The sequence below is a fragment of the Penicillium bovifimosum genome (genome assembly GCF_028826915.1).
Source record: "Penicillium bovifimosum strain IBT 22155 chromosome Unknown utg000001l_segment0_segment0, whole genome shotgun sequence".
In the NCBI taxonomy this organism is placed as follows: domain Eukaryota; kingdom Fungi; phylum Ascomycota; class Eurotiomycetes; order Eurotiales; family Aspergillaceae; genus Penicillium; species Penicillium bovifimosum.
The window spans coordinates 1,764,505-1,781,296 of NW_026622710.1; the positions used below are offsets into that span (position 1 = coordinate 1,764,505).

Consider the following 16,792-nt stretch of genomic DNA (forward strand, 5'->3'; position numbering starts at 1 on the left):
GAGAGCTAATATAGAGGTAGAAATGTCCACTTGGTGTTTAGGCACCAATTTAGCGTTCCGACCATTTCACATGAAGCGCAGGGGCGAAAGTCACTGAACTACTTGCAATCCAAGTGTTATGCATCGGCCGGTATCAGTAGCCGGAGATAATTGGGAAAGGTAAGAGGGTGATGAGGTTGGGGCTTGGGCTTGCATGTTGCTCTTTTCTTTTTCTTCCTTCCTCTCTGTTTCGAATCGAATCACAATCAACCACTGCCAAGACCAACTAAGATGCCACTAGAATAGTTGCGGGATAGAGCGAACCCGGGTAGAGGCCCGCATGGTTGGATTGGAATTTCAACAGTCAATTGGTTGTCGGTACGGAATCGATGCTTCTCTGGAATTAGCGTCCGAAAAGAAGGGACTCGATCGTGTTTCGTTATGGGATCTGCTATCCCCTCCAATCTCCCCGGGAAGCAGCATGGCCCGATTATACCCTTAGGTATGTACTGTAGTTCATGGGATCGACCGATGAGGCTGGGCAGGGTTACACGGGGATTTCTGCCATGAACACAGAGACAACGAGAGAAGGAAACTGGTGATGGGCGCCGTTAGGCTGTTTCGAGTTTATTTAGACTCGGGGAGAGGGTGGAGTTTTGAACAGAGACAATTGGGGCGTGGAAACAAGTAGCTGAGGGATTGGTGTAACTTGTGTCCAGGACTCCAGACTACTAGTTAATACGCGCCTTCTCTCCAGATGTTAAGGAACTAAAGAATTATATGATTATTTCTCTCTTCCTTTTTTACCCACTTTGTCGATCTTCGATATACTCCGAAGGACACTTCGTACTCTGTACCTGAAACTGGTCTCTGCACGATCCGAGGGCAACGTCAACTAGCTTCTTAATCCTTGAATCCATCCCGAGGTCCACAGGGAAATCTTCATCGGCTGTAGGTATTCTAGACTTGCCGTTTGATATTATGAGATCTCATCATCCTGGCAAACGACTTTCCAGGCTACCAGTGCATCTAATAACGATTATCTTGTACCACGATATTACAAGACACGTAGGTAGAAGAAACAGCCGAGGCTTTTCTATTCTCTTTTCTCCTTGAGTTAAGAATCTTATTTTCTAATATCGATGCAATTACCAGGAGGGGTCTTATATACATCGACGTATCACGATCACTCCACTGGATCCGAGAAACCGTTGAAATCCCCAATGCCCTAAATAGTCGATTCAAGGTAAAGTTCGATGTACATCGTTTTTCCCCACTCTATATTCTGCATATCATTCTTTCATGACACATTTAATTTCACTTCTCGGATGTTTACCGGACTCGAAGTTGTAATCTCCTCCTGGTCATTGTTACACTTTCTAGTTCCTGATACACCTCAGGTTCTTACCATTCCTAATTGGGCTTTTCTTTTTTTCTTTTTTTCTTTCTTTCTTTCTGTTTCTCTCTTTATTTTGCTTTTAATCTTTTTTTTAAATTCTTTCTTTGTCTTATAAAATATTCATTAATCGATTATCATTTTTGTTTTTCTCATCCCCCAATCTAGCTTCTTTGATTCCTTCCCAGAGCCTCGAGGTTTGCCTCCGGAGCAAAAAAAATATAAAATAAATTAGAATAAACTAAGGATGAGGTCTCACGAGTGCAGCTAAATAACCCTGGACCCTCCACTTGCCTTCACATTCGAACACGGCCCCCTGAACCCCAGTCAAGACCTAGGTTGTGTGTCGCGCAGCTATTTGTTTAGCCTCAGTTCGGGATCACCCTCGTGGTCTACTTTTTATCCCATTTGTTCCCACGTTTCTCCAAGAAAATCGCAGGACTTTCTCCCTTCGATCTTGTCAGACCCTACGTATTGTCAGTGTCGAAGCCAGATTCCGTCCTGGGCCGCGAGAGAGGTCGTTTGTAACAGGCATGGTACAGTCTGACCTCGGTCCTCCAGCGAAGTACAAGGAAGCTTCCATTGATGATTCGGTGAGTACCATTTTCGCATCTCTCGTGCCCGGTACCTTTTCTTTCCGATTCTGTTTCCTTTCAAATGCCCTGCGTTAGAGATTGTGTGAAAGCTTTCCTACTTCAAATATCATTCCGCTATCTCTCTTGGTCCTATCCATATGTGATTTGGAAAGCTCTATATGAGGTGAATTCCTCTACATCTCTCGCCCACATTGGGTGCCTATTCCGCCTTGGAACTATATACCAGCTGGCTTGCCACTTCCTCGTCGAACCTCTATATTGGACACCATGGAGAAAAGGAACCTGGAACACCAATGCCTCGGCCAGAGAACAGCCGCCAATTCGGACAGCGATGCCGAGCTATTAAAAAAACCCGACACTGATCAACTTGGCTGTGGCTTATGGAGCTCTCTCCCGGTTGAACGCAGCTCTTCGCGAACCTTTATCTCCACTCCGGTTATACGAGGAGAGATGCCAATCGAGAGGAGAAAGCAAATCGAGCGCAATGCATAGTCCGTGTAGCGGCTGGGGAGTGCCATCTTCCTGGGAGGAATCTTCAGCCATTGCCCCCTCGGAAGAAAGGAACTATTTGTGATATCAAGGGTGCACAACGCTACACAGATCCATACCTTTTCTTTCATCCTGGACGGACAATCCCGGCTATAACCTGGTCCATTCGTCACGCACCTTGTCCCATCCCTGTTCGAGGATTCCATTGATCTGTGGCCCAGTCCAACCCTCTATGATGTTGAGATTCAGCATACCTGCAAGATTCAAATCCCCACGCTTGACCGGGGGTCATGCGCTGATGTCACTCCGGACACTCCTGGCTGTGTTCGCAAGTTTCCTTTTGTTTCCTTTTCTGCGTCCACGTTCTCGGGTTGTTGTGACACCGTTCATTGTCTGGCACGAACCTTGCTTGTCGTGTCTGTTCTTCTTCTTTTTTCTTGGCGATTCTTTGGGCTGGCTATCGAATCCCAGTCACTAATATGTGTTTCTGCTACAGCTTCGACACGCCAATTCTGGACATCCCAGTTCTCAACAGTCTCAGGCAATACAACCTCGATCAACTATAGGCCAACCACAGAAGCAAGGCCCGGCCTCACCTGTTCAGCCCTCGGCTGTTACTTCTAACGCATATCCTCCATCGCACTCCTTAGGCAACGGAGTCTTGCACCCTCATAATCCCTACGGACCATCACCTTCAGAATCATCCTATTACCCTCCATATTCAACAGCTTCAGCGTCAGCACATTACCCTTCTAGTGGTAAGCCGGCTCTTTTATTAGCTTTCAGATGATTTTGCCAGTGTTCAAATACGACGCACTCGTCTTTTTGTTATGCCAGGGTTATATCACAGCCTATGGAAAACATCTACTAACACCCAAGGATTAGGGCCACCTGACCTCATGGCATCTACCGCACAAATGCAGAGACCTTATCCTCCTATCTATCACACCCCTCAATCAAGCTCACCAGCCTCGGTAGCTTCTCAATCCCACGAACAACATGGCCGTAACATGTATGCGCAGTCACCCCAGATGCCACCGCAGATGTTCGGTTACCCGTACTCTCCCATGAACCCCGTTCAGCCGTCACCATATGCCGCCCACCATTCTTCCCAGCAGCATCCTCTCACCACACAATCGTTGATGATGCCTCCTCAGAAAGCCCCATCCCAGCTGCCACCACACCAATCCCCCCACCTCCCAACGACGGGGATGTCTAGCAGTCCCATCATGAAACTCGATACCTCTCAGCACCCCGCCCCTTCCCAGCAATCAATGCTCAATCCGCCTCTTGCAGCAGCAAACAATAGCCACACAATTTCCACCAACAACCCCCACGGAAGCCCACAAATGGGCGGCACCACGTCCAGCGCAGCACCAGGTCCCATCCCGGCAACAACGCCGCTGGTCGTGCGACAAGACAGCAATGGCGTGCAGTGGATTGCCTTTGAATACTCCCGAGACCGAGTGAAGATGGAATACACGATCCGGTGTGACGTGGAGTCCGTCATAGTGGACACGCTCTCGCAAGAATTTAAGACAGAGAACTGCGTCTACCCGCGCGCCTGTTGCAGTAAGGACCAATACCGCGGGAACCGACTGGTCTACGAGACAGAATGTAACGCTGTCGGCTGGGCGCTGGCAGAGCTGAATCCCGCTCTGAGGGGCAAGCGAGGATTGATTCAGCGTGCCGTTGACAGCTGGCGAAATAGCAATCAGGACCCCAGACTGCGCAGCAGAAGGGTCCGTCGCATGGCGAAGATCAACAACCGAAGACAGTCGCAACCTGCTCCGACTCATATACCGCAGCAGGGTCCTGCTGGCCCAAGTTCTCTGCCTGCGCCGGGTATGGCGGGTAATATCGCGGCTCCTACTCACCGTCCAAGTCTGGGTCCTATGTCAATGGCACCACCCCAGATGCATCATCATCACCAACCTGAGGGCAGTCCTAACGATGAAGTCAGCGGTATGTTCCACCACATGTGATGTGATTTGCCCTTGTTTCGACAATGTCCATTCTGTCTTTCTTTCTTTTTCTTTTGTCTGCCTTTTCTTTTGGCTAAAGAGCGATGTGATCATTCAATCGTGTATTGTCTTTGGGCTTTGGGTGGACCGGATTCATGTCTTGTGTACGTGCGTATATGTGGGAGTTCTGTGTCTTGTCTGGTCTTGTTGCCTATCTGTCTCTGTGGGTGTATGTGTGTATGAGGATGTGTCAATGGCTGTATGAGATGTGTGTACTCTCTCCTGTATCCCTACCTGGTCTGCACCCAGTCAGCGTTCTTACCTGGCTTCTGTTTATTTCCATACCCTGTTCGCTTTACTTCACTGCTTTGTCACCTTTTATCATCTGGTGCTGCCGCGCTTTCTCATGCCTTGGCTCTTGTTTCCTTGGAACTCGACCTCCTTTTTCTCCCCGACATGTCAAACATGCAGTTGTACAGCGTAGGCTAATTCTGGCTCCTTTGTTCATCCCATAGGCACAGACTACCCAGACACTCACCGAAATGTTGACACACGCCTCCCACAACCCTCAATCCCCGACCTCCGCCCCGCCCACATTTTCCAGGACACACCAACATCCCTTACCCCAGGCGGCAGCGCCAGCGGGCCCTCCATGCCCCCGCTACTCCGCGACGACAACCTCTCCTCACTGAGCCGACACCCAACCATAGCAACCTCAGCCCGCATGGTCTCCTCCGACCACGACCTCGAGGAGCAAGGTCCAACAAACGACGACCTCTTCAGCCACCTCCCAGACGGGAAACGGCGCAAATTCATCCTCGTCGACGATCCACAACGTGGCTGCCGCGTGCGTGTCAAAGTCGTCCTCGACAAAGTCAACATGGACGAAATCCCAGACTCATACCGAGAGTCCAACGCCGTCTATCCACACACCTATTTCCCCATCCAGATGCGCGATGAGAACCGCGTCGTGCCCGCAAAGCGCTTCTTCCGCGACGACGCAGAGCAGGGAGACGACCCTGAGGCGGCGACGGTCGGCCGTACAACGGTCCCTGCGCCTTCGCTGGACGCCGATGCCGATATCGAGGTGCCCAAAATTTCCCGCAGAAAACACCGTAAGGATTTATTGCTTAATGACCTGGGCTACCGCATGAGCTGGAGCCAGAGCCGTGTGTTTGCGGGTCGGATGTTATTTTTGCAGCGGTCATGTAAGCTTTTTCCGTTTTTCCGTTTTGCCTTTTTACCTTTTTCCTTTGTTCTGCTTCTATTATTATTCCCTCGGTTCGGGTACCGTGATCTCACTACGTGTGGTGTGGTATCTACCCGGCAACCCACGTGCCCTACAATTTGACCCTCTGCTGAGGAGGCTGAGACAAAAGAGAGACTTGCTAACCTTACAAAAATAGTGGATGCCTACCGCGATAAAATGCGGAGCAGCATGCTCGCTGCAGGACAGGACGCTGGGGATATCCCCGATCATTTCGATACTCGTCGTGGCAAGCGACGGTTCCTCGAGCGCGGTCGTCGTCTGGAATCCACGGGGGAGACAGCTACACAGCGGACTGCCGAAGAGGTCGAAGTCTAGAACGGATCTTGCTTTTGCGTTTGCTTGCGTATGGTGATGTTTTGGGTTTGATTTTTGCGGCGTCTAGGGATGAGGCGTTGACGAGGGGGGTTTTACGCCGGTTCGGGACAGGCCGAACACAGAAATATTCGAAAAACAATGGATCGAAGGATTTTATGGAATGGATTGGCGGATGGGATACGATGGGATGCGATCTGAAATGTCTCATAGGATGTGTCGATGATACCAGTATAACGATGAACGAGATTATGAATTGGTTTTACTATTAAAGAGAGAGAGAGAGTGTTGTGTGAGAGAGCAGAAGATGAGGACTGAAATGAACGTGCACATTCCGACTAAAAATAGCAACAACCCCACATGTGGGACTTGGACCCTGGATAGCTCGTGGGATTAATGGCAGAATTCCTGGAATGATATAGAAAGAAAGAAAGGAAAAAGGAAAAGAAGAAGAATTCCAAGTGACAAGTAACAAAGAATCAAGAATCAAGAAACAAGAAACAGAATCAAGCGAGGTCACTGACTCACTGTCTAGCTCATACGCGTACAAAGCCGTTGTCCGGCCCACCGCCTTGTTGATCTTTCCGCTTCCATTTGTCTTTTGTCTTTGTCTTTGCCCTTCATTTCTTCGGTTTCAGGCATTCGACTCCTTCACACTCGATTAAATCTGCCCTATTTTCCCATTTCGAGTATTTCGTTTGCCTCGAGTTTCTTGTCTCTTCACCAATTCTCTAGGCATTTTCCCTTCATCTGTCTACAATTTCACTCGTCTCGGCTCATTTTACAACGTCTGGTCGATACCGGACTGAAAGGGCCTAATTGCAAACCGAGACATGCCTACATACGACATGGACTCGGACATTCCCCCACCCCCAGCCCATCGCTATGCTTACGAAGCCCGCGAGAACAACACCGTCACCCCAGGCGTCGACAACCTCGGTCCCAGCTCACCGGGTGGTGGAATTAGCGGAATCGCCCTAGGAATTGCCAACACACACAGCCGCCAAAGCGGCATCGAGGCATCTCGGGGCGTACCAACCGACAGCTACTCCGGCCCAGCAGAGCGGGACTTCCATACCACCGGTTCTGACTCTCTCTACGTACCACCCGCAGCATACACCAGCGCCGAGTCTTTCCGTCCGGAACACAGCCACGCCTGGAATATGGCGCGAGGCGGGGCGGCCTCGCCGGCGCTACAGTCTCCCGGACACTCCTCGTTGCAACTCAGCGATCCCAGTCACAGTCCTTACCAGTACCCCACGCCGTATGCTGGTATCGCGGACGGGCCGTACCAGCGTCACTCGACTGCGTACAGCAATGGCGAGATGTCGAATATCAATCCCGATGACATCGCCGATGATGGGGATGAAGACTTTGTCCCTGCGCGGAACCGTGCTGCGCCTGCGGCGGCCGGGGCGGCTGGAGGTGGACTTTTGGGGGCTTCTTTGGGAGGGAGAAGAATGCCGATGTGGCGTATGACTCTGTGCCTGGTAGTGGGTTAGAGAGTGGCGAAGAGGGGTCTAAGAGGTCGACGGGTAATGGCGCGCAGGGGCGGAAGAAGATGGGCTGGATTGTTGGGATCGTTCTGGGCTTTATCATCCTCGGGGCTATTATCGGTGGTGCGGTCGGTGGTACCATTGGCAGTCGGCACAAGGAGGATAATTCGAAGGGTTTGAATGACGGCACCGCCTCGGGCGATACGAAGAAGAATGGGGATCTGGACAAGGATTCGGCGGAGATTAAGGAGTTGATGAACAACAAGGATCTCCACAAGGTCTTCCCCGGGATGGACTATACCCCGTGGGGCGTGCAGTACCCAAATTGTCTGAAATGGCCTCCGTCCCAGAACAATGTCACCCGTGACATGGCTGTTTTGTCGCAGCTCACTAACACGGTGCGTCTGTACGGGACGGACTGCAACCAGACGGAGATGGTCCTGCATGCGATTGATCGTCTGGAGCTCAAGGATATGAAACTTTGGCTTGGTGTGTGGATCGATCAGAATACCACCTCAGTTGATCGACAGTTGAAGCAACTTTATAAGATTCTCGACGATACCAAGGACACCTCTATTTACAAGGGTATCATCGTCGGCAACGAAGCACTCTACCGCGCTGGGGATAGCAAGCAGACTGCCCAGACGACCTTGATCTCGTACATCAAAGATGTTACCAAAGAGGTCAAGAAGCGCAATTTGGATCTCCCCATTGCCACGTCCGACCTCGGTGATAATTGGAATGCGGAGTTGGTGGATGTCGTGGATGTCGTCATGTCCAACGTCCACCCCTTCTTCGCCGGTGTCAATGTCGACATCGCTGCTTCATGGACATGGGACTTCTGGCAGAACCACGACACTCCCCTGACGAAGGGTACAAACAAGAAGCAGATCATCTCCGAGGTTGGATGGCCTAGCGGTGGTGGCAAGGACTGCGGTGATAGCAAAGTCTGTGATGACGACACGCCCGGTGCCATTGCCAGCATCGAGAACATGAATACTTTCATGTCTGACTGGATTTGCCAGGCATTGGATAATGGAACTGATTATTTCTGGTATGTCTCTATTTCAGTGTTTTCTCGTCGTTCTATCAAGTTGCTGACAAATACTGATTACAGGTTCGAGGCCTTCGATGAACCCTGGAAAATCGAGTTCAATGAGCCGAAGAAAGAATGGGAAGATAAATGGGGTCTAATGGACCCAGGCCGCAAGATCAAGAAGGGTCTCAAGATCCCCGATTGCGGCGGCAAGACGGCCACCTAATGAATAACCTCGTGGCTCTTCTTTACGGGACTATGATCATGAACATATCACTTTTCTTTCGCATAGCACATTTCACTCTTACTATTGCTTTGTTTTCAACTGGCGTTGGTCTTTTTCTTTCCCTCATACCATTCATCATATTGGCAGGAACCCTCTGATCCCTCCTCTCGCCTCGCCTCGCTTGCTTGTACACTACTTCTTCATCCCGCTTTCCAACCTGCAATCGGGGGGTTTCTGCCTGCATGTCATCGTTGCGCGTGTCTTTTATCTCCAATCGGGATTCACTATCATCCCTTTGTCTTTGCTTCTTCTCATCTTAGTCTTCTATCTCTTTTTATGCGTTGCTCATTCCTTTCGTCTTGTGTTGGGGCGGTGCTTGATGCTTGTTTCGCGGTGGAAACCTGTCTGCATAGGATATTCAATGGTATGGTTGCGTTTGTTGCTTCGGCATGGTATTTATTCCATACCTAAGGCCTTTTTCTAAATGGATAAGTCAATTCGTGGGTCTTGGTCTGCTTTGACGTAGAACAACTATCTGCTAAAGCCCAAGAACAACTGGAATGTTTGTCAATGGCCTAATCTAGTTTAGTGCCAATGTACGAAGAGACCAGCCCTTCTCACCCATCCTCACTTTGGCTCATAGGTATACTCCCTTTTATTCAGGCATCCTAATTATTATCGTCCTGACTTATCTATTTTCTGATCGTGAGGCTTCAAAATGCCATCGTACAAGGTGCCGGAAAAAAGCGCATTCGACTCAGAGGGGGCTCAACCTGCCAGCAAGTCTGAAGCCGCGAGGTTCAATGCCTTCACCTTAAAAAAGCTGCAAGCTGCAATCAAAAAAGATCCAGAGATCAACTTAGCCGAGCAATTCCCCATGGGATATCAGGAACGACTCATGGCCAAGAAAACAGAAATCGAACGCCCCCCGAGTAAGCACCGACCGTATTCAGTTTCTCTCCTCATTCGCCTAACTAACATCATCTACCAGAGAAGTCCAAGGCTCAGCTCGAGGCCGAGGAAGACATCCGACTATCCCTTCGCCCATCCGACCCGGCTGAAATCGTATTTCCTCTTTCGGATGCGGTTGCAAACTTACTCGCCCCGTCACAAACTGCTGGTTCGGCGAATGGACTTTCTCAAAGACTGATTGAGATCCTAGCAAGCAGTGAAATTATCTGGAAAGCCCCCTTTGCCGGACAGAAATCAGTGTTCAAATGCTCCGCTGACATCGTTATCAAAGCGATTCGAAACATGGAGGACTATACTGAATACACCGCTTTACAATATCTTGAGCGTCATACGTCGAATATCCCAGTACCAAGGCCTCTTGGTTTAGTGCGTATGGGTCGGTATTCTTTGTTATTCATGAGCTACATGCAATCTGTGCCGCTGGGCGATGTCTGGCAGACACTCGACTCTTGTCAAAAGTCCTCTCTTAGCAAGCAACTCAACTCGATACTGGAAGATCTGAGAACTCTTCCTTATACAGAAGGGACTCCTTTAGGAGGAGTCGGAGGTGAAGGCTGTAAAGATCTCAGGAGACATGTTCGAGTGAGTGAGACAACCATCACCAGCCTTGAAGAGTTTGAAACATTCATGTACTCGAGCCCGCATCCAGGCGGCGGCGTGTTTGTCAAGTTTCTTCGTCGATTATCACCATCTACAAACGGACATTCGGGTCCCCGCATCGTTTTCACTCATGGAGATATAAGGCCGGATAATATCATGGTTGAATTGGTCGACAACAACTATATGGTTTCGGGAATACTGGACTGGGAATATAGCGGCTTCTATCCAGACTATATTGAGTCTGTGCGGTGCACAAACTGTCTCAGCCCTTATGAGGAAGATGACTGGTTTTTATATTTGCCTGAATGCGTCTCGCCGGATATCTATGCTCAGTGGTGGCTTCTTGATCGCGTTAGGGAAACTAGGGTTGTATGAGCCCGTCGCTGAAGCATATTTCAAATTCCATACTATGAGATTACTCCCCGTGTCACCGGCAGCGCGGGTGTGGGTCATCGGGATCGTGTGAGGCCAGTCGCTCTTCCGCGCGGTCTTCTTCGTCGTCATCGGGGTTCGGTCGTTTTCCCACTGCAGCGGGTTCCTTCGGGGTCCTCTAACCATTCGGATTGGTTGGCAGGAATCGGTCAGTCCGCAGTCGGTTCGGTCGGTTCGGTCGGTTCGGTCGGTTCGGCAAGTGGGGACTGGCGCCAAGATGCGACGCAAGGCGCACAGATACAGCCAGCGGTGGAAAAGGATGGGATGGGCTTTGTTATTATGTAATACGTGGCAAGACTGTAAAAAAAGCAGAGTCCATTCTATGAGATTAACAAAGCTAGAGAAGAAAATGAAAAGAAGTGAGGAAGAAAGAAAACAAGACAGATCAACAACAATCCTCTCAGCCATGTGATACATGCCCTGAGTATCACGGCATCAGAAAGAGTCATCGCCTAGCTCTACACTGCTCCCGCTGATAGGGTCTTTGAAAATGACAGATGTACGGCGATTAGTCTCATGTAGGGTAATCCTTATCTCTCGAAGGAGGTCAGCTCCAAAGGAAGGGTACGCCTGAGTCTCCTCGCTAAACTTGTGGTGTGGGGTTCGGAGGAAACCTTCAACGGATGCTGCAGCTAGAACTTTTCGTACTGGGTGGTATTGAGGTAACAAGATTGCTGAGGCAATATGCTCACGTCTGAGAAAATAGGTGTTGCTATCATGACGAGGTACCAGAAGTCCCCTGATGCCTGGATCTGGATTGGATATCAAGAAGTTCTTAATATATTGGGCCATGGTAGTGCCCAACTCCGTAACATCATACATGTCTGCAAGCCTGACGAGTTCCATAGCGGCCGTAATATGCTCTGTTGGGTCTTCTATCCCAAACCTAACAACGCGTCGGTATAGCCATTGACAGAGTGCTTCAACGCTACGAACCGCGACAACGTCCTCGGTTTCTTCTAGAGTTACGGCCTGCTCCTGGGACTCTCGAAATTCGCCGTTGAACATTGCTGAGAAGACCGGAGATTCCGCGCAGAGAAGGTCTTTTGAAATTATGTATTCCTTGTTGCTTGGCTGTATTCGGAGTTTCACAGTAGGCCCCTGATAGAGGGGAAGGGTACTAGAGAATCAGGTGTTTAGATAAACCTCCACTTCAAAGGATATTGGAGATACGTACTTGGCTGCAAAGTGCTCAGCACTTTCTTCCTGGGCACTTTCTTCTGCGTTCGTCATTGTTGATTTGAAACGAAGAATAATCAAACCCGTTGGTAGGAAAATGTGGAGAGAGTAGGAGACAGCGGAGACTAGGCAGGAACAGCGGTAAAAATGTCGTACGAATGTCATGTGAGCGCTTGAGCAAACCTACAAGGCAGTCTTAAGACGCGCAGCTTTCCTCGTCTATCCAATCAGGACTCATCAATATCGGATTTACTTTTCGGGAACCAAGTTGCAAGGCTGTGGAAGTATAGCCTATTTCAAAAAATACTGCATATGAAGATATTGCCAGCTTCCAAGAGGAAGCCAACTATGCTACAGGAAATTCGTAGGGATAAGCTTGCCAGTTGGCGGAAGACTGGCCAGTTGACTGGAGGCTTGCCAGTTGGCGGGAAGTTAGTAACGCATTTACCTAGAACTCGGCGCCCACACCAGGATATTTGAGAGCGTACGTGCTCACTACCTAGGCAGTTTTTCCCCTTTCCCTCTTATGTAGGTTTTCCCTCTTATGAGCCAACATCTCTTCATTAATCTTTTTGTATTGTTTCTTTCTGAATTACCTTGTTTCCTGAATCTCAAGGAGACCAACCTACGGAGCGCAGTCAGGCAAGCAATCACATCCTCCAAGTTACTACCATGAGGACCGAGGGTTATTGGGAGACAATTGGCCCGCTTGGCCCGCTCCGATGCAGAGATGCACGCAGGTATCACATACACTCCTGTGAAGCTGCGATACATCTTACGGTATAGTCCGAATCCATCAATAAACATTTGATGGAACTGTCGTCCATAGGTATTGCGTGATTTCAAGCTCACCTCGAATCGGAGTGGTTGCTTAATTCCTAGGTTGATTCAATCCTGCACAAGAGGCGCGTGGTCATTGAAGACTCGACAAATGGTAAAGACACTATCGGAAGTCTGTCGAACCTGGGCACCTTGCTTGTTCTCGAAGCGATGATCCAAGAAGACCTGTTTGCGCCCAATGAGATTGTGCTCATGGATATCCATGAACACATTCTCATTTGCCACAAGCTCCAATCGCTGAAAGGGCGGATCATGGTCACTGGGAGCTTCATGGAGGGCAATTGTGGGATCGGCATAATTGAAGAGTGATTGCACACGAATCACAATATCACCTCGCAGCTATCCTACACAGACGACGCGCCCAAAATGTGGGAATACCACGGGCTGTGAACAACAGTCCGTTTCGTCGCAATGATATCGAATGATATCTGATGGGAGCACTGGCGACTCTTCGGGTTACTTAGCGAATACGCCCGACGTGCTTCGAATTGACGCTCCCCACGCCAAAGAATGCCAAAATTCACTTGACCGGGGAACGAACTCGGCCATCCCGGTATACATTGGAGACTGGAACTGTGGGGAGTGTAGGATTTTTGTGAGGAGTGGTATTGGATCAATCAGGTACAAATCCATCAGGCTCTGATTTAAGCGACGCTGGGCGGAAGGCAACGTCGGGTGTTGGTCCAGCACAACTGGAATCTGTCGACGCTTTATCGGAAGCACATCGAACTTCCCGTGGACGCGCCGCCGAAGAGTTGTGGCGTCCCTCGGTAGGCTTTGGGGAGATTCTAGGTATATCCGTGACAGTGCGTAGAATCTCCACAAGGCTGGATGGAGTATTGTGTACGGGAGATATGTGTATCCTCCCGTCCAACCATACTGTGAGCAGCAGCTGGAACTTGTCAATTGGACTCGTCGTACGAGGCATATCAATGCTCTCGAGGTCGATGCCTGGCTGAGACTGACCTCCTGGAAATTGAGGTGCGGGGGATTCCTTGGTGTTCTAGGGGCAAATTCAGGCAAGAGCCCGAATAGGCGTATGTGTCGATCCTTTCCTGCTCTTCCTGCGCTGTCTGCCAGTCTATATGGATAGGGTCCCAAGTGGGCCGTGGCAACCCGTGAGGTTGGATAATGATGGCCTCGCTGGGAAGCCCGTCTCGGCCAACACGGCCACTCTCCTGCGCAAAGTCGAGCATGGAGCGAGGCAGGCCGACGCGGATAACACTCCGAATGTTGGGGATGTCAAGGCCCATCCCGAGGGTACTGGTCGCGGCTATGACACCCGTGGTGTTAGCTCGGAACCGCTCAAGCACCCCAGCGCGATCAATGGTGTTACGATGGTAGCCCTCGCATCCGACGAGCGCGGCCAGCTTGTCGACGACGTCCAGAATGGGGCCATAGATGACCACTCTTCCCGCAGCAGCACGTGCCCGCGCGATTCGATTTTGAATGAAACTCGCGATCTCCGGGGCCTCTACCCAGGCGTAGCTGTTGCTGTTGCGGATCGGCTCCGTTGGATGCCGCGAAACGGCCAGTCGTTATGTCGGGGGACCAGCCGCTATCAAATACCCTTAAGCCACGATGCTCGGGTGTAGCTCTTGTCTTGCAGCCTTGCTTTGCACTGTGGTCTGTGCCATAGGACTTCAAATTAGTATCGATGTTGGGCCTGCTGGCAAGATAGGAGTATCAGCATGAGCCCAGCTTACATTGGAGGTGGTCATGATGTTTAATCAGACGTAGTGGTGAGATAGGTATGCTCGAGATGGATGAGCCTTGTGGTGAGATGAAGATGAGGAGAGGACGTAACTGGTGATGAGACCCGACATGGTAGTTGTAGAGAAGTAAAAGGTCAAAGCGAGTGAAGAAGACTATATACTCGCTTTAGCTGTGTTTCGGACCAAGGTCATATGATATGCTTCAAGTTTGATGGAGGTAGAATGTTTGGTCCACCTCAACACAATTCGAGATATCTCTGCTCCTTCCTTGACAGGTCTTGTAGAAATGGCAAGAGCTTTCCTTCACAGCGTCGGCATAAATAACGTCCCTAGCAACGCATCTTGTTTACTTTTTCTCTTCTTCTTCACCATTTTCCAATATCCTATTCTGATCTACTACGGTTAGCCAGAACCTTCATCTTTTAACAGATCATAACTTAGAACGCTATCACTATGGTATGTGCTTGAACGCTGCTATATACCACTTCTCTCTGCTGTCATCAGATACTAACAACACCGCGCTACAGGAAAATACCAATCTTGGGCAGCTTGCCTTGTCTGACCTCTCCGACTACTCTGCTGGTTGTCATCCCAGCTCTCTAGCCCATCCAATGATGGTACTATCCCCGATTCTCTGTCTGCTACTTTAATAAGAGACTAGACACTAATAGCTACTCAGATGCAGGGCCCAAACTGTGCGATGCACATCCGCGTCTTTACTTTGGCTTCTAAAGCCACTATGCCATCTCCAATAATGGTACTTCCCGTCTTTCTCTAGTCCCGCTTTAGGATATTACTGACATCTGGTGCAATATATAGAAGCAAATCCCCCTTGACATTTTCTCTCGCGAGCTCTTGCAGCCGCAGTTTTTCAATTGGGCCGACGAGTCAGAAGAACTCGAACTACTGGCCAATAATGTCCCCGACCCCGTTTACCACCCTGTCACCACCCCACCAGCTCATTCTCTGCCCATTATCGAAGCGTCGCCAAAGGCTCCAACGGGAAGCTGCGAGTACCGAGTAACCGCAATGATCAACAGCGCTATGCAACGGGTGGATCCTGTCCTGGTTACCACTGACCATGACACCGGGCAGCTGCTCCCATCGTCTCGGGAATCGTTGCACTGGTGGGCTGGGATGGTTGCTGCTGCCGGAGCACCTCCCGGCCTGCCACGCAAGTTGTCCTGGGCGCGGTGCCCGTCATCTCTGAGACACTCGGAGATAGTTGAGTACCCTCAGCCACCGCCATCGCCTTCGACTCCGCCATCTCCGCCAACGCCTCCTGCTCCTCCTACCCCCAAAACGCCTGCAATGACGGATGCTTTGGGGACCTTCGTGAGAGCAATATCTCCTGCGAGAAGAGTTGGCTCAAAAGCAGTCTCCGTTGTGAGCAAAGCTGTTTGGGCCATCATCAGGCCCTGGATGGGGCATTTGCTGGTTTGGCCGTTCCTGGTTTGACTTTGACCTTTTCCTGGCGTGGTCTCCTGACAAAAAATATTTTTTTAGAAAAAAAGTGAAATGAAATGAATTTAAGCTATAACCAACCTGGACATTTCTGTAACTCGCAGTACTCCAATTCACTTAGCTGTCTCTCCTTCCTCCATTGCTTCAGGTCAAAAGTACCCTCCCGAAGCTCATCCTGTCGGCCATTCCACATGAAAGAGACCCCTTCGATGGTTTTCTCCGTGCTACCGTCATCATTCAGAACGTCAATCAAGCAACCCTGAAGATGATATTTATCCGTTTCGTAGGCGGCAAGTCGATCAAGTTGCGTTGGCGATAAGACGCCACACACCATTCCAACGACTGGATGAAGTGGTTTATCATCGAGGAGAGCAGGGTATGGACCCCAAAGTTTGACCTGGTAACCAATAACCCTAGCCGGGCGCATCATAAGTGGTGGTATTGAAGAACCTAAGACTTTGGATAATGTATCTGGATCCATTAATGTCCCGTATAAGAAGCAATATTCGTCTCTGATGGAGTCTTCAGGCCAGGGATTCTCATCAGAACTGTCCCATGGGGGCGACGGTGGCCCTGGAGGGTCTGCTAAGGCGTTGTGCAGCTTGTGCTGAAGGAGTTTGCGCATCATAGCGGACGGCCGGCTTTTGCGCATTATGTCAATGTAGATCTCGACGGGTCGCGGAGACGAAAGAAGGAGATTGATAGAGGGCAAGGTTGCTATGTACATGTGTGTCACACGTACAAACCTTGGAAGTTGGGACCCATCCGCTGTCAACCTAGCGTAACTGGTAAGATTACGTCTCAGTGACCAAAGAGCCGCAAGGTC

At 50.0% G+C, this 16,792-nt stretch overlaps 7 protein-coding genes across 7 annotated transcripts; 4 read left to right on the top strand and 3 right to left on the bottom strand.

Moving 5' to 3' along the window:
- Positions 1-2,658: 2,658 nt before the first annotated feature.
- N7515_000667 (uncharacterized protein) lies at positions 2,659-6,009 on the top strand (the record flags this gene model as incomplete). Its single annotated transcript, XM_056661411.1, has 5 exons — positions 2,659-2,784; positions 2,957-3,218; positions 3,346-4,425; positions 4,940-5,632; positions 5,831-6,009. Coding segments are annotated over 5 exons (2,340 nt in total), but the record flags the coding sequence as incomplete, so codon positions are not given.
- Positions 6,010-6,854: 845 nt separating this feature from the next.
- Positions 6,855-8,764, top strand: bgt3 (uncharacterized protein; the record flags this gene model as incomplete). The annotated part of the gene is made up of 3 exons (XM_056661412.1): positions 6,855-7,479; positions 7,509-8,556; positions 8,620-8,764. 3 exons carry the CDS (start codon positions 6,855-6,857, stop codon positions 8,762-8,764), a joined length of 1,818 nt encoding a protein of 605 aa, XP_056526578.1.
- A 718-nt stretch (positions 8,765-9,482) lies between these two features.
- Positions 9,483-10,711, top strand: N7515_000669 (aminoglycoside phosphotransferase family protein; the record flags this gene model as incomplete). The annotated part of the gene is made up of 2 exons (XM_056661413.1): positions 9,483-9,696; positions 9,756-10,711. The coding sequence occupies 2 exons, from the start codon at positions 9,483-9,485 to the stop codon at positions 10,709-10,711; spliced, it is 1,170 nt and encodes a 389-aa protein (XP_056526579.1).
- A 492-nt stretch (positions 10,712-11,203) lies between these two features.
- Positions 11,204-12,001, bottom strand: N7515_000670 (uncharacterized protein; the record flags this gene model as incomplete). The annotated part of the gene is made up of 2 exons (XM_056661414.1): positions 11,204-11,888; positions 11,946-12,001. 2 exons carry the CDS (start codon positions 11,999-12,001, stop codon positions 11,204-11,206), a joined length of 741 nt encoding a protein of 246 aa, XP_056526580.1.
- An 834-nt stretch (positions 12,002-12,835) lies between these two features.
- Positions 12,836-14,508, bottom strand: N7515_000671 (uncharacterized protein; the record flags this gene model as incomplete). Its single annotated transcript, XM_056661415.1, has 5 exons — positions 12,836-13,126; positions 13,413-13,614; positions 13,754-14,261; positions 14,357-14,408; positions 14,494-14,508. The coding sequence occupies 5 exons, from the start codon at positions 14,506-14,508 to the stop codon at positions 12,836-12,838; spliced, it is 1,068 nt and encodes a 355-aa protein (XP_056526581.1).
- A 447-nt stretch (positions 14,509-14,955) lies between these two features.
- N7515_000672 (Major facilitator superfamily domain general substrate transporter) lies at positions 14,956-15,960 on the top strand (the record flags this gene model as incomplete). Its single annotated transcript, XM_056661416.1, has 4 exons — positions 14,956-14,958; positions 15,030-15,119; positions 15,182-15,259; positions 15,322-15,960. The coding sequence occupies 4 exons, from the start codon at positions 14,956-14,958 to the stop codon at positions 15,958-15,960; spliced, it is 810 nt and encodes a 269-aa protein (XP_056526582.1).
- A 76-nt stretch (positions 15,961-16,036) lies between these two features.
- Positions 16,037-16,693, bottom strand: N7515_000673 (gamma-glutamylcyclotransferase family protein; the record flags this gene model as incomplete). Its single annotated transcript, XM_056661417.1, has 1 exon — positions 16,037-16,693. One exon carries the CDS (start codon positions 16,691-16,693, stop codon positions 16,037-16,039), a length of 657 nt encoding a protein of 218 aa, XP_056526583.1.
- Positions 16,694-16,792: the final 99 nt, after the last annotated feature.